This window comes from Pinus tabuliformis, chromosome 1_2 (assembly GCF_031772625.1).
Source record: "Pinus tabuliformis cultivar Carrire ecotype Pingquan chromosome 1_2, CPIR1, whole genome shotgun sequence".
NCBI classification, from domain to species: domain Eukaryota; kingdom Viridiplantae; phylum Streptophyta; class Pinopsida; order Pinales; family Pinaceae; genus Pinus; species Pinus tabuliformis.
In genome coordinates, this window is record NC_142298.1 from 1247315486 (window position 1) to 1247331909 (window position 16424).

At 37.7% G+C, this 16424-nt stretch overlaps 1 protein-coding gene across 1 annotated transcript; it reads right to left on the bottom strand.

Moving 5' to 3' along the window:
- Positions 1-1009: 1009 nt before the first annotated feature.
- On the bottom strand, positions 1010-1897 carry LOC149210765 (uncharacterized). Its single transcript, XM_089399082.1, has one exon. The coding sequence runs from the start codon at positions 1895-1897 to the stop codon at positions 1010-1012; it is 888 nt and encodes a 295-aa protein (XP_089255208.1).
- Between the last annotated feature and the right edge of the window lie 14527 nt (positions 1898-16424).

Below are 16424 nucleotides of genomic sequence, written 5' to 3' on the forward strand. Positions count from 1 at the left end.
CTCAGACCCCTGGAGCTTCTGAAGTAATTGCTAGGTCGACCATTGATCAAAGGGGCGGTCCAAGGGTTGGAGATGCATCCATTGATGATGCTGATGAAGTTGGTTGAGAACCCAAATTTTTTTAAGGCTGCAATTAGGAAGGAGTGATCCACCCGGTCGAAAGCATTAGCCATATCCAGTTTAATTATCATTCCTCTCTCTCCTCGATTAAGGCTGCTGTGAATGGCTTCCTGGATTAATATGACATTATCTGTTATTTGCCTGCTTGGAACGAAGCCTCCCTGATTTTCAGAGATTAAAAGAGGGAGCAATTTCTTGAGTCTGTTGGCGATTATTTTTGTTATAATCTTGTAGGAGACATTGCAAAGAGAGATAGGTCGAAACCTGTCAAAAGAAGTGGGGTTTTCTTCCTTAGGGATCAGAGCAATGTGGGAAGATTTTGTGTTTTCTCCCAGCTTGTGGTTTCTGAAAGCATTCTTTATCATTCTCACAAAATCCTTTTTAATTATTCCCCAGTGCTGGCGGTAGAAGGCAACCGTAAACCCGTCCGGGCCCGGAGCCTTATCTTGCTGCATGCTGAAGGTCGCCACACAGATTTCCTCTTCTGTGGGATCTTTCTCCAGCTCTCTGTTATGATTCTCTGTCAGTTTTCTCTCAATTGTGCTAAGGAAGTCTGCGCTGTCTCTTTGGTGGGGAGCTGCTGTAAGAAGGGCTTTGAAGTGATTATGGGCATCATTTTTTATTTCTTCTTGATCCTTCAGCACTTTCCCATCAGCCTCAATTTTATCGATTTGGTTGCCTGCTCTCCTGAGCTTAATGTTGTTGTGGAAGAAGGTGGTATTTTTGTCCCCAGCTTTCAGCCAGAGACAGCGGGATTTCACTCTTTGTTCCTCTTCCTCCACCCGGTTTTGGCGATAGAGCTCCTTATACATATTTTTCTCCTGCTCTAAATCCTCGGCTGTGTATTGTGTGTGCTCTTTCTCTTTGTGCCAATGCTCCATCTTTGTAATCAGGTCTGTTTTTTTTTCCCCTCAGAGATCGCCGCCTCTTTTGCCCACTGCTTTATGACTGTCCGTAATTGTTTTAATTTTGATTCCCAGACAAAATGGGGCGACCCTATTACTTCCCTAGCCCACTGATTTTGTACAAGGGTGCGGAAGTCTTCCTGGAGGTCCCAAGATTTATTATATTTGAAGGGGAGTGGCCCCAAATTTGTTCCCTTGTACATAATGAGAGTTACAGGCTTGTGATCCGAAGCTGAGGTGTGGATTAAGTGGCTCCTGATGGACTGAAAGTTTCCTACTATTCTTTCCTGGAGCAGAAACCTGTCCAATCTCTCCTTGATATTGTGAGAGCCTGATCGCTTGTTGCTCCAGGTATATTTGCCATTTGACAGAGGGATGTCGATCAGATTTGAAGACTGAATGATAGATTCTAGCTTGTCTCTTGAGGAATCTGCATGGTAATTTCCACCAAATTTTTCTTCCACATGTCTAATTAAGTTCATGTCGCCCCCAAGAATTATCTGCCTGTTTTGAACTGAGAGGAGATCTGCCTCTATGGAATTCCAGCAACTGGCTTTGTCCCTGTAGTGGTTTGGGGCATAAATGTTGTAGATGTGGTAAACTTCCTGAGTGCTTTTATTTTTTAAGTCTGCTCTGATCCACCAGTTGCATAGATGTGAGTTGATGAGTTCCCATTTGTTCTTGCTCCAAAGTGTTCCTATACCACCTGAAGCCCCATCTGAGCCTTTTGATAAACCTGTGAAGTTTTTGAATTGTTGTGTTTGATGTTGAAAGTCCTGCTCGGTGATTTTGGTCTCCTGGATAAGGAGAAAGTCTGGCTGCTCCTGCTTTAGTAAGTCCTTGATTGCTTTCAGTTTTGTGGAGGAGCCCATCCCCCTACAGTTCCAAGAGACCAAGATCATTATTTACCGTTTGTTGGGTGGGATCCGGACTTCTCCTTTGCCTTTTCTCCACTCCCTTTTAGCTTGCCTAGATATGAGTCCATGGGTTGCTGTGTTCCCGTTGCCATCTCCTTAGCAGCTGTTTCATCCCTGAGCTCTTTGTTTGTCTTCCTGCCAACTTTTCTTGGGGGATCTGAGGGCTGATTTGCTTCTTTCGCTTTGTTTCTGGTGAGGATTCTTTCTATGGTGGGAGGGGGGAGTGGGGGGGGGGGGGGGGGGGGGGTTCGAGCGGGGGGATGCTGGCCGGGGTGACAGAGGGGGGGAGGAAGGTTCTTCGGCAGATAAGGATTCGAAGGGGTTGGAGGATGAAGGGAAGGCTGAGTTGGAGGGGGGAGGAGGGGGGGGGAGGTTTGATGCCGGAGGGGTTTTAGAGCTGATTCCCTGATTAGGAGAGGGCTTTTTTCTTTTTACATGTTCCCATGTTTCCTCAGCATTTTCCTCATTATTTGCAACTTCATTAGCTTTTAACTTACTACATCTATTGGCGAAATGGCCATACTCGTGACATACCTTGCATTTGAAGGGAAGCTGCTCGTAGTCCAGCTGCTGGATGTGCGTCCACTGGTCCACCTTTATCTTTATGGCTTCTGGCAGGCCTTTCCCGAGATCTACTTCAACGCAGATCCTTGCGCATGCGTGCATGTTCTCCCTTGGTTCTGATCTGTCAATATATTTTCCTACTGCGTTGCCTATTGCTTTTACTGATTCGTCCCCCCAGCAGTGAAGCGGCAGATGAGGGAGCCGAACCCAAACTGGAACTGCGCTCGGGATATCCATTTCCGGATCGAAGTCCGGAGTCCATCTGTTCAAATAGAGTCCTCTTGTGTCCATGAAGTAAGGTCCATTACGGAAAATGAGATTCTTGTCTTCTTTTGACTCAAAGAGAAAAGTATAGTATCCACGTCCACAGAATCTGATGGCGATCTTTCCTTGAATCATTGCGCTCCAGTTGCGCTCCACCCATTTTTGTACTGATCTCGGGGAGGGCCAGAGGCCGGTGAACTGACCAACAAGACCTCTTTCAGCAAGAGCTATTGCCGATTTCCTTGGAAGAGAAGGAGGTAGAATGACCTCAGGGATTTCGTCCAGCTTTTTAATGAACTTAGTTACTGAGGGGCGAGGTCTGCCATCTGAGGGTTCAGATATTAGTGAGGCGAAGACTTCTTCAAGATTCTCTGAGGCTGGGGGAGGGGGGGCGGGCCCTGCCATTGCAGGCCCGCGAAAGACGCTGAAAGGAGCAGAGCGGGAGGAGGTGCTGGGACCCCGAGGGCAGGAGCCAGCGCAAATGACAGGCACGGGAGGGGATCGAGGGGAGGCCCAGCCAGGCAGGGCCTGGGGGCGGAGGCAGGAGCGCGCGCGGGAGTTTCAAACCAGAGCTTGGGCCTCATCGCTCCTTCGACAACCTCTTTATTTTCAATCTTTGCCAGTACCTTACTGTTGATTTTAATAATAATAAAAAATTACAATTTATGTTAGATTTAATTAAAAGAAAGATTTGAAAGAGAGACATATTGGGAGCACCATGGAGCAACAAAATACATTGGAACAGCATATGAACTATTCAGAAGATAAAAATTTGAAAGGTATGGCGATTCACTCAAATCTTGCATAGTAAAAAAATTAAATTTTACGATTGATTTTAGTAAAAGCAAATTTTACAATTTCTCTTAGATTTAATTAAAATTCAAAACATAATAAAAACCCTACATAGTAAAATTTTTATCATTGATTTTACTAATAATTTTTTTACAATCTTTGTTTCTATTTAGATTTAAACCCTTGCTTATTCTTGCTTATGTGACTTTCAAAATTTCACCTTAGGGTTTAACTCCCTCTACCACTTCACAATTACGACTTTTCATTTTAGGGTTTTTAGATTTAAGGGGTTTGTGTATTACTATATATAAGGTGTTTCACATGTAAAGCATGGGGACCAATTGTTGAATGGGATCCAAAACCTATCAGTCTTGTCCGTTTTTTTAAACAACTTCCATTTACCAGTGCACTGTGTTTTAAAAAATGCATTGGTGCTTCATGTTTGATATAACGCACCGGGGCGCCTATGACAAATAGCACTGTTAAATAAAAAAGCATGTTTTTATTTTTATTTTCATTTTTTTAAAATTAACTTTCATTATCGATGCTTGATAATTAAACACCCAATGCATTTATTAAAATATAACGCATCGATGCCCCATGTTTTATATAACGCATTGGAACACCTATGACTAATAACATCATTAAGTCAAAAAACATGTGTTTATTTTCTTGTTTTTGTTTTCTATTGTGATGGCAGTGCTTTTATAGTTACATATCGCACTGCCATAATAAAAGTTTTTTTTTTAATAATTTTCGTTGTCGGTGCTTAATACTTAAACGCTCAATGTGTTAACTGAATTAAATGCACTGGTGCATTTTGTTCACATAAGCACATTGATTTCCAGAGCTCTTTTTGGATGAAAATTATGTGATTTATTTATAAAATATATTTAATGGCTTATGTATTTAATGGTACAAGTTTTATATTCATAAAAAATTGTATGAAAAGTTGTTAAGTAGCAAAAACACTAATCGACACAATGATAACATATTAAAAAAAATAGAAAATGAAAGTTCTTTGTAAATTCTTTACAAAATTAATATGTTTGAACTATATGTAAGTTTAACTAATGTGTCTTGGTTAGTGTGTGTCATGCATAGTCGTGAAATGAGGAAACTCTATAAGATTATTTATGATCTGTGCACAAGAGTGTAAAAACTTGATGGAAAAATTGTAAAATGATGAATCAGGTGAATGAAAAAATATTATTCAATATGAGTTTTTTTTCTTTTGAATGTTCATTAATAATATACTTAAGAATATTATATAACATATATTAAAGAATATCTTAATTCACATATACTTAATGTTTTACAGGAACAAACAACGAAGGACATGAATGTCGTTCTAAGAAGAAAAAAATATAGAACATGTAAATGACGATGAATTGGTCCTTAGTTCATGTGGAGTGGTATTGGAGGTTAATGAAATGACGAAATTTTTTAAATAACTATGAGGGATATACTGGAATAAAAGTATAAACATACTTTCCATTTACAATACAAAAATCAATCCAATGATTCCAAGAACCAAGCTATATTAAAACTATAGGAAGTGTTTCAAGAGCAATGGTCAATGAGACCTATCATATTTGCAATAGCAAAAACATACAACAAAAAAGAATTATTCAAAACATAATATTCCTAATTAAAATGTTTTTTTAGAGTTATATGTATATATTACTTCAAAGCATTAATTTATTAATATCAATTTTGTTATATTAAGTTTTCATATATCAATATAAGAATAGTTTATTACTTTTGCATGAAAATTATGAAAATCACAAAGGATCAACGAGATGATATCTGAAACATGCCGGTAGGAATGTCCAAAAAAATATACAAGGAGATGGTAAAAGAAATGAACATAATTGCATCACAGGAGGAGCCATCTCATGAAGAACGTGCTTCAAATGTTTGTAACTATACAATTTTTCTATTAGGTACATATAAACAAATAATGTAGCATTAAATATTAATTTACAAGTATTTTCTTGCAGAAAAGAAAACAAAATGGAACCCCTTTAGCACATAAAACAGGACCACGATGAAGAAAAGGGTTGATATCAAAGTTTGTGAGTAATTGTTAATATTTCCTTATTATAAGAACTTAAGATTTCATTTTCGCATATTTTAAGTTGTTTTACAACAACCATCCTTGAATGTCTTCAAATAAGTGCTAACATACAAAGAAGAGTCATCAGAAGAATTAATTGACATTGGGTTAAATATGGGTTGTGAGTACATGTTGGCATATCAAAAATTAATTATGGATTTTGTAAGTATTTATGTTGTTTTACTTCTCTGAGTTTATAAAAAATAGAACAAACAAATCATTTATATTAAATATATGATTTATTATGGGGTATAAAACTTGCAAGAAACAATGTATGGAACTACGCTAACATAAGAGTTATTGCAGCAAGGCATGAGACTTGGTTTTGAAACCATGTATACAGTTCATGAGTCACTTCTTGCGATGGTACATTTCTATTTGATTTACATTGATGTATATTATTCAAATCAATTTTTATTATTCTCACCAATGTAGATACACTCATTACACTTTATTTTTATGTTTGCAGATGGAACAAGAAGAAGGCAAAAATAGTCGATGCAATCAACAAAACATCCGTCCAAATAACCCAAGTCATGAAAGTATCTCGAAGAGTACTAACAATAGTTCCATCGAAGAATGATGATCTATTTGGATATCAATGCAAGTTGTTGTATTTTTTGAAATAATTGTTTGTGAAAATCAGACATTTTATTTAATGTAATGGACATAGTGTCCCAATTGAAAGACAAGGGGTTACCAATAAATATCCCATTTTGTATGACAAAGAGTCTCTTATTCATATATGATAAAATACATTTTAATTTATTCTATTGTGTTGTCCAATGTTGCTATGAAATGTTACACCAATGATTAAATATATGGATGATTAAATATTGTAATGACAAGATGTGAAATCTGATGATATAAAAAATTAATCCAAACATCATATACAAATGAACTAATAAAAAAATAATTTATATGAATATTGTTATAAAATATATGTCGATTTTTCGATGAATAATGGATTTAAAAAATCACAACAATTGCATTGTCATAGGTCGATAAAGAAAGAGAAAATGGATATCAGGACATCCTATATTAATGTGCACTGCTATGAATATGAATTTTTAAGCAACGATATTTATAATAATAAAAAAATTTAGTGTGTTTGTAAAACAAATATGCACTGGTGCATTATACTATCTAAATGCACCAGTCGGGCAAGACTTGTTTTTCACCACCTAGTACCTTTCATGAACATTACAACATCGGGACATTCAGAAACAAATGAGCATTGGGGCTTTATACTCTTGAAGCACCGACATTGTTTGCATTTAACACTTCAATGCATTGTAATTCTTAAAGCACCAATGCTTTCATAGCACCAACGTCTCGCTGCTCCAAAATATTTTTTCCACCCCTAGTTCATTATTTAAATTAACAACATCCGTTCTTTTATATTAGTAGTGCATCGGTGCATTTGTACAATAAATAAGCATTGGTGTTGTAAATTTAAATAAAAGCACCGGGTCTGCAAAAAAAATTACTTGCACCGGTGTGGTTCCTGAAAAGTACTTCCCAAGGCATTTGTTTAACACATAAGTAACAAGGAGGTATAATTTTGAGGCATTGGTGTTGTTTTCATTCAACGTCCCGGTGCTTTTATTTAAATTTACAACATCGGTGCTTTTATAATGTTAGTGCACAGATGCATTTTTTCCATTAAGTGCACCGCAAAAAAAAAACATCCGCCAAAACCTCTTGCTGCCTATATTTTTTTAGTTGTGATGAAGTTTCGATATCGACTCCATTAAATCATCCATTACCACAAACGGATGTTGTAGCGGAGGTTTATTTGACATTTTTTCTAATTTTATAACACTAAAATCCTTCGTTATAACCTCCGCTAGAAGTTATTTTCCTTGTAGTGGGTAGAGGGGTAGTATTTTGCTTGAAGGTTGGTTCTATTGATTTTATTTTACCTGTTGGATGCAAGATATATATAGCTTTGTCTTGCATCTTTATCTATCACTTTTGAATAATCTTCCCAAGACTAGGAGTGGTGAAGTAAAGTATGTTCCATGATTGTGGAATTCATTGATTATGATTGTACACAAATTTCTCTAACCTCTTTACCAAATGAAATCCTTTTGTGATGAGAATGCACGGGGACGAAATGATAGCAACCTCAAGTCTTTAGATAACAGACGTGTAGAATCAATATTACTCATAATTATTTGCTCCAAGTACACCTCAGTTAGAGAGGCATGAGTTGGTTAAACTCGGTATTAGGGTTTGTCTCTATCAAAAGTGTGTTGTGTGGTTTTTAAAGGTGTGTGGTTGGACCTATGCATGCACTTGGCATGATGATGTGATTTGGTATCAACCATGGGAAAGGGATATATTGAATGTTGGTTCCATTTATTTCTTTACATATACTGGTAATTTTTGAATTAGTAACTCAGCATTTGGAATGCACCTCCACATGTCTCAACAAGTTTAAAATGGACATAGTCTACCTACATAAAATGATCAAACAACATTGAATATAGGAAACTTGTCAAATTCAATATTAATTCTCACATGTTGAAAATTGGATGTGTCAAATAAGCACTCTCCTAAATCAAAGCTTTTGGAATTGAAACTTGGACTTTCGGGTAAAGGGAGTTTGCAATTAAGTGTACATAACTATTCAGCAAGGTGAATTCTAATGTGAGGGCAGGATGGTCGATGCAAATTATACTTATAGATATTTTAGCAGTGAAAACTTTGAGCATCTTATCTACATCCCCCAACATAGTGGTCTCATTAAACGAAACAACAACCTGCAACATTGTGAGGGCACAACAGGATTCATTATTTGCTAGAAAATAATGCATTAGAGTTGGGACCTATTAGATGAAATCTTAACCTATACTAAGAAGCGAACAAAGGAAACACAAATAATATCCAATTGATTGGAAATGTCATTCAGATTCAAGATATAGATGTTATTGTAAGCATCGGTATATTATTATTATTGTAATCATTAGAAGAATGTGTTTTTTAATAACATAAATTTTGTCACCATTGTTATCTGATATGATGGGTGTTCGATACAAGCACAAAGCATAAATATGGGAGAGACAAATTCTACGGTGAAATAACCGAGACTCTTTTTGTATTACTCTAATACTTTCTTATAATATTAAGTTTGGGAGGAAATTGATGAATGAAGACTCGTGGATCCTCAGCTTAGTATGGCGCTACAATATTATCTTTTCTTGCAAGTAGAAGGATAGATAATGTTTGAAATAGACCATAGAGTAACTGCATTTAACCATTATCATATTTTCGCTAATGTTAATGTCAATTCGATTCAATCAAGTACTATACCTGAAATCAAGAGCTTTTGTGACTTGGGACATCTCTGGGTCTATTGCTACATGAGTGAAATTATCTGGGAATCATTTCAACAAGGTTTCTGTCAGGATTGGAATACTGAAATTCAAAATAAAGTAAGAAATACATGTAAGTAAATTCTAAATCTAAGAGAAAATCCATGCATTTTTCAAGTATTTTGAACACCTATGAAGTTAAATTAGATATATTTTGTTGTTAACAATTTTTATTTTAAGTACTAGTGAAGCTTTTTCTTAAGCATGAAGACTCTTTATCTGAGTTGATGCCACAATATCTACTACTTCCTTGTTACAAATCACATATGATACCTACTATACAAAACAAAAGGACAAGGATAGACATCAAAAACCAGGTGAAACAAAATCCAATGCCTGCAAAGGGCACATGTATGAAACAGGTTAGTGGTGTTTACTTGAAGAGGCCTCTAATAGTCCTCATTGTTGTAATAAATGTTTTTGATGTTCAATATAGTTGTGTTTCTAGTGCTGCAACAAACCACATATTCTATAAAGGTTTTGCAACTCTTGTTGTTTTGTATTGGGTTGTTGCAACAATGGTTGTTATTGTTGTTGTCGTGATTATAGTTGCCTTAATCGATGATGGTTTTCCAGCAATGGACCATGTCATTCTTATGAATGACTTATGATGTGGGATTATAACAAATGGTTGTGTGTTGAGATCCCAAATTTTGGGATGAATTTGTGTAATTCCAGAAATTTCGAAAATTCCCACGAATGTTTTGTAAAAGCAGAATGCATAGTGATAATGTATTACTTTTATGTATATTATGTTGGTGACAATTTCATTTGTTGTTAAAATGTTGTTGTGATGTGCATTGTCTTATTTTCATGTTTTTCATGTGATAAGATAGTGTGCATTATTTGTACAACAAGATTACTTATACAACTTGAAGAACATGTGATGGGATACAAAGATAGAAAATTAAAGAAACATAGCATAAGAGAGTAAAAATGAGTGAACATGTATGTAAGTATGGCATGGTTTTTATAAGACACAGTTAACCAATGAAAAAGTTACATACAATTCAAATTTATTTCTATCAAAGAAGAAATACATAGTGAATGAAAAAAATGTGGTTCAAGTCCATGAACTACAACTTATGTTCAGTGAAGGTAAAACTGCAGGAAGGCATGAATTTGCATTGTAACTGTAAACTTTTGACAAGGATGGCCACGTCAATCGTAAATACAAGTTAATGAGTGGCATTTGCAACACCATTTGAGATCTAGTTTTGGGACACGATCAAGATTGCATGTTTGCCAATCTACTCGAATATGCCTCATGTTGGACACAGATTGTCATTGATGTCAATATGGCAATATTCGAGGAGCAAATGGAGCCAAGAGGAGCAGACCAAGCCAGAGGAGCCACATTGGAGCAAGAGGAGCAAACAGAGGAGCCATATCTATATATATATATATATATATACGCCAAATATGAGGAGCTATTGTCAGGAAACATATATATTTGCATGCATTTAAACACTATCGGGAGCGACCTTAACACTATCGGTAGGCAAGCTATGCATCCCTGACAATACACTATCGGAGGCCAAAAATCACATATATATGTCGTTACACTATCGCAGGCGGAAACTGGACTTGAAATATATGCGCGGGAGATTTGGGATCCTATCAAGTCCGACACATTGCATCGACACTTCGGAAGCAGGCGTTACAGTGTGTCAAGCGGCCCCTTTACGATCGCCGATAGCGATTATCGCATCGGGAAATCGGAGCGGAGGTAATATAGTGTAAGGCCCTGACCATATGCGACTTGCAATCGCCGATAGCGATATCGCATAGGACCTCCGCCAAGGGCAAACCCCGATTGCGATGAACAGTTGTAGACCCGACGGGAATATCAACCGCTGTTTAATACCATATCGCGTTTGCAGGAGGATCAGCCCATCGCCCATCGGCGATGTCATGAGATCACTATATAAAGAACTCTAGGAAGCCGGGATTGCCGCTTGCGATAATGTTGTGGAGGAGCGGACCCGATGTCGTTTAAATACGGATGTAATATTTCCTGAAGTCTGCCCCTTCAGTGTTTTCAACTGTTTCGCACATATTTCCTGTGTAATCAAGTTTTTTGTGTTGCGTGAGGTTTTGGGCCGAAAGGCATATGATAACTGTTCTGATGAATTAGAAGGCTGAGCGTCAGTTACATGGGGTGTATCATGCGATGGAGATTACAATTGGAGCATAACATGTCCGTTAAATGAAGCAGTCTCGGTGGATGCCTGTTATCATTGAAAAAACGGGCTTGTGTTACAGTTTTAACACACAGTGACCGTACAACCAAAAAGTTGCATGGAAAGTCAGCATAGAGGAAGCCACAACGACCAAGGAGGGAAGATGAAAGATCAAGCGAGTCAGAGGAAACGACAACAACTAAGGAGGAAGAAAAAGAGGCGGTGGAAAGCGGAAACGAAGAGTCAGAGGCATCTGAAATACATATAAAATAGTAAAAACAGAGAACTGTTGGTGCTGTTGTTGTGATGAATAACCTGAGCGGGAGATAGTGGAAGCAGCAGAGGCAAAAGAGGCAGCAGAAGCAGCGGAGGCTGTAGAGGCAGCAGAAGCAGTAGAGGCAGGAGAGTAGGAGTGAGAGAACCTCAACTAAACAGAGTGCAGTAGCATACCACTGTATACCAAAGTTGGGTTGGAGCCTCAAAACTGAACAGGACTAAAGTCATTAGGGGTAGGTGCTCCTAAGTACAGAACCACTGCTAAACAGAGTTGGTGCTCTGGAGGTTGGAGCCTCACTGAAGTCCAAGTTGGAGCTTGGCAACTATTCACAGTCAGATATATATTTATATTGTATTTATTTCATTGCACTGTCTTGAGTTTTAATAAAAGAATTTATTCCAGCTGTTGATTTCTGTGTTCTGTGTATACATATACATATCTATATATGCTTTTGGCAATCACTAGAACAATTAAAAAATAATAAGAAATACTGATTCACCCCCCCCAGTATTTCCAACAATTGGTATCAGAGCAGGCTTCTTCATACTAGCCTAACAGCTTGAAGAAGGATCTGCAGCCATGATGAGAAATCACGAAGCACAAGGAAGACCTCCTTTGTTTGATGGCACTAACTTTGGTTTCTGGAAGAAAAGAATGACCTACTAATTAATGTCCCTTGGACCTGAAGTCTGGCATTTTGTTCAAAATGAATACCAAACAACTTCCACTCTTCCAACAGACCAAGACAACAGGAAAGCCTACATCGCAAATGCAAAGGCCATGAACTCCATGACTAGTGGAATCACTGATTCTGAGTTTACAAAAATCATGCACTGTACCTCTGCCAAAGAAATGTGGGAGAAGCTAGTTGGCTTGTATGATGGAGACTCAAAAGTAGAAAAGGCAAAGCTTCAAACTCACAGAAGACAATTTGAAAGTTTGAGGATGGAAGATGAAGAAGATATTGTAGCATACCTCCTCCGAGTAGCTGAAGTGGTAAATTCCTTGAAAGGATTGGACGAAAAAGTGGAAGAAAGTATCATTGTTCAAAAGGTATTAAGGTCTCTTCCAGACAGATTTGACTCCAAAATAAGCGCTATAGAAGAAGAAAAGGATCTAGATACCCTCAAAATGGATGAACTCCATGGAATTCTCACTTCCTATGAAAAGAGGAAAGGTGGCCCAAGCTCCAAAGATGCAGCATTCAAGGCCTCAAAGTCAAAGAAAGGGAAATAAAGGAATGACTGTAGTGATGAGTCAGATGTGGAATCTGAATTGGCTCAATCTGTACGAAAGCTGAAGAGAGGATCTAAGCTTAAAGGCAAGTATCCTCTTATCTGTTTTAAATGTGGTAAAATAGGTCATTATGCAGCAAGATGTCCTCATAAACATGATAGTGATGATGAAGGAAATTATAAAAGAATGGCACACAAAAAGAAAGGGCTCAATAAGAAAAACTTCCTCTCCAAGCAAGATGAGTCTGATGAGGATGAGTTTATGGTCATCATAAAGAAATCAGATGAGGAAAGTGATCATGATGAAAACCAAGAAACATTATTCATGGCACTCACAGATGATGATGACTCAAAGTGAGAAACTAAGTCATTTCTCTCAAAGTGGAAAACGAGGAAATAAGAAGGAGAGAATATCTCTTGGAAGCAAAGCTTAAAGAAAAAGAAGAGACTTGTGAAGAACGTGAGGCTGAAATAGTGTCTCTGAGAAAGGAGTTGGAGCAAATTAAAAAGGGCTGTAAAAGCTCTCAAATACTTGAGACTATTATGAAAAATAAAAAACCTCAACATGACAAATCTGGAATAGGTTTCAAAGGAGAATCCTCAAGCACTAAGAATAGTGCGAAAAGCTATGCCGATGCACTTTCCTGCAATCCAAAAGATGAAAAAGTATGTTATTAAAAGTGCATCCCAGATCCCAAGAATGAAGAGAGAATTACTCGAAAGAAGAGTGTGGAGTCGAATCATGGACACTACAACAAATACAAACCTGTACTCCACCAAGGGCCCATCGCAAATCCAAAGAACGAGGGAGGAGTAATTCCCAGGAAGGAAATCGACTCAAACCGTGGTTGCTTCAACAAGCACAAAACCATCTTTCTTGGATACTGCTTTCACTGTAAAAACTTCGGTCATCAAGCTAGACATTGTATGGCTCGCAGAAGTAAAAAGACAAAGCCAAATGATCAAATAATCAACTCATATGCCCCCAAAAGGTAGGGACAAATCAAAACCTTCAATTCATTTGATCCCTTGACCAAATTTGATCTGATTTGCTCTTTTTGCTACAATAATGGACATTATGAACAAGACTTCCCACTCAAAGGAAGAAAGACGAGTAGCAAGAACTCCAGCATGGACAAGTGCGGCATGGCTCTATATGCTCAAAATAATGGAAACCAATGGTTTGTAGATAGTGGGTGCTCCAGACACATGACAGGAGACATAAGGAAGTTTGTCTCATTGAGAAAAAAGGAAGGGAATGTGTCCTTTGGAAGCGGATCTGGAAGAATTGCAGGAAAAGGAACAGTTACTCTGATTAATGGAAAAGGAAAAGCTCAAGATGCTTTGCTGGTTGACGGACTCAAACACAACCTCTTGAGTGTCAGCCAAATCTGTGATCAAGGACATAAGGTTGTTTTCAGCACCAAAGACTGTGAAATAAGGAACTCTGTCTCAGGGAAACTTGTGGCAAAAGGGGTAAGAACACCAGACAACATTTACATTCTGAACAAGATTCAAGAAAATAAATGCTACTTGAGTAAGACAGATGAGAGTTGGCTGTGGCACAAGCGACTTGGACATACAAGCTTCAAAAATCTGATCAATATCAACAAGATTAAAGTTGTACGAGATATCCAAAGGCTGTCCAAACCAAATCAAGTAGTATGCGGTCCATGTCAACATGGAAAGCAGACCAGAATCAACCACAAGACAAAGGAGCTCTCTACATCGAAGCCCTTGGAGATCATCCATGTTGATGTGTGTGGGCCAACTAGAAGTCAAGCACTCCAAGGAGAAAGGTACTTTGTGTTATTTGTTGATGATTATACTAGAATGATGTGGATATATTTCATAAAGTATAAATCTGAAACTTTTGACTGTTTTAAGAATCTAAAAGTCCTTGTAGACAATGAAAAAGATTAAAAAATTAAGTGCCTCAAAATAGACAAAGGAGGAGAATTCACATCAAATGAGTTTAGTGAGTTTTGTAATATTCATGGAATTAAAAGGGAATTCTCAGCTGCCAGAACACCTCAGAAAAATGGGGTAGTTGAAAGACGAAACCGAACAATCCAAGAAATGGCAAGAACTATGCTATTAGCAGCAGACTTACAGCCTAGATTCTGGAGAGAAGCAGTAGGGACAGTTGTCTATACACTAAATCGAACTCAATTAAGACCAAATTGTGATAAAACTCCTTATGAGCTATGGAAAGGAAGACCTGCTTTGGTGAAGTACTTCAAGATCTTTGGAAGCAAGTGCTTCATAAAAATAAATGATGGCTCACTTGGAAAGTTTGATTCTCGGGTTGATGAAGGGATATTTCTTGGATACTCTACACGGAGCAAGGCTTACAAGTGCTACAATTATCGACTGAAGAAAAAAATGGAAAGCATTGATGTAAAGGTTGATGAAGATCTTCCAGAAAGGGAAATTGAAGAACATGAAGATGACTCTCTCATTGAAGAAGAAGAACCTAAAGAAGAAGAAATAGACGAGGAAGAAGAAGAAGGAGAAGAGGAAAGAGGACCACCTAATACCCCTTCAAAGATGAAGTATGTCCAAAGACACCATCCAGAAGAGAAGATCATTGGAGATAGAGATGAAGGTGTGCAGACCCAAAGAAGGATGACAATCACACCCAAGAGAAAATTCATTGCCTCCTATCTATGATATAACCAGAAACATTTGCAGAAGCCAGTAAGGATCCTCATTGGGTAAAAGCCATGGAAGAAGAAATGTGCCAAATTGAGAAGAACAAGACATGGGAGCTGGTACCTCGTCCAAAGGAAAAAAACATAATAGGAACCAAATGGGTGTTCAAAAATAAAATGAATGAGGAAGGATAGGTTATCATAAACAAGGCAAGACTTGTCTGCAAAGGCTATTCACAAATTGAAGGAGTTGACTTTGAAGAGACATTTGCACTAGTGGCCCGTATGGAAGCTATCAGGATGTTCTTGGCATTTTCTTGCTCAAAAGGATTCAAAATCTATCAAATGGACGTGAAATCAACATTTCTAAATGGGGAACTCAAGGAGGAAGTCTACATGGAGCAGCCAGAAGGTTTTGATCTAACAGCAGGAAAGGACTTAGTCTGTAAGTTGAAAAAGGCTTTATATGGGTTGAAACAAGCTCCTAGAGCTTGGTATGCAAGACTGGATCACTATCTACAACAACAAGGCTTCAAAAAGGGAGTGGCTGGAAGCAATCTATACATAAAGACAGATCAAGGTAAGTTACTAGTTGCTCTTGTTTATGTCGATGATCTAATTTTTGCTAGTAATAATGATGAAATGAGCCATGAATTTTCTCAAAACATGTCAAAAGAGTTTGAGATGTCAATGATAGGAGAGTTGTTCCACTTCCTTGGACTTCAAATATCTCAAAGCAGAGCAGGATTGTGTTTATCTCAAACCAAATATCTAAAAGACATGCTCAAAAAATATGGAATGGAGGATTGTGCACCCATGAGCACACCTATGACCACAAACTGTAAACTAAGCAAAGATGATGACTCCCCTCTAGTAGATGCAACTCATTACAGGTCAATGATTGGAGCCCTTCTATACTTAACAACTACACGACCAGACATAATGCAAGCAGTAGGAATGGTGGGAAGATTTCAATCTGCTCCCAAACAATCCCATTTTTTAGCTGTAAAAAGA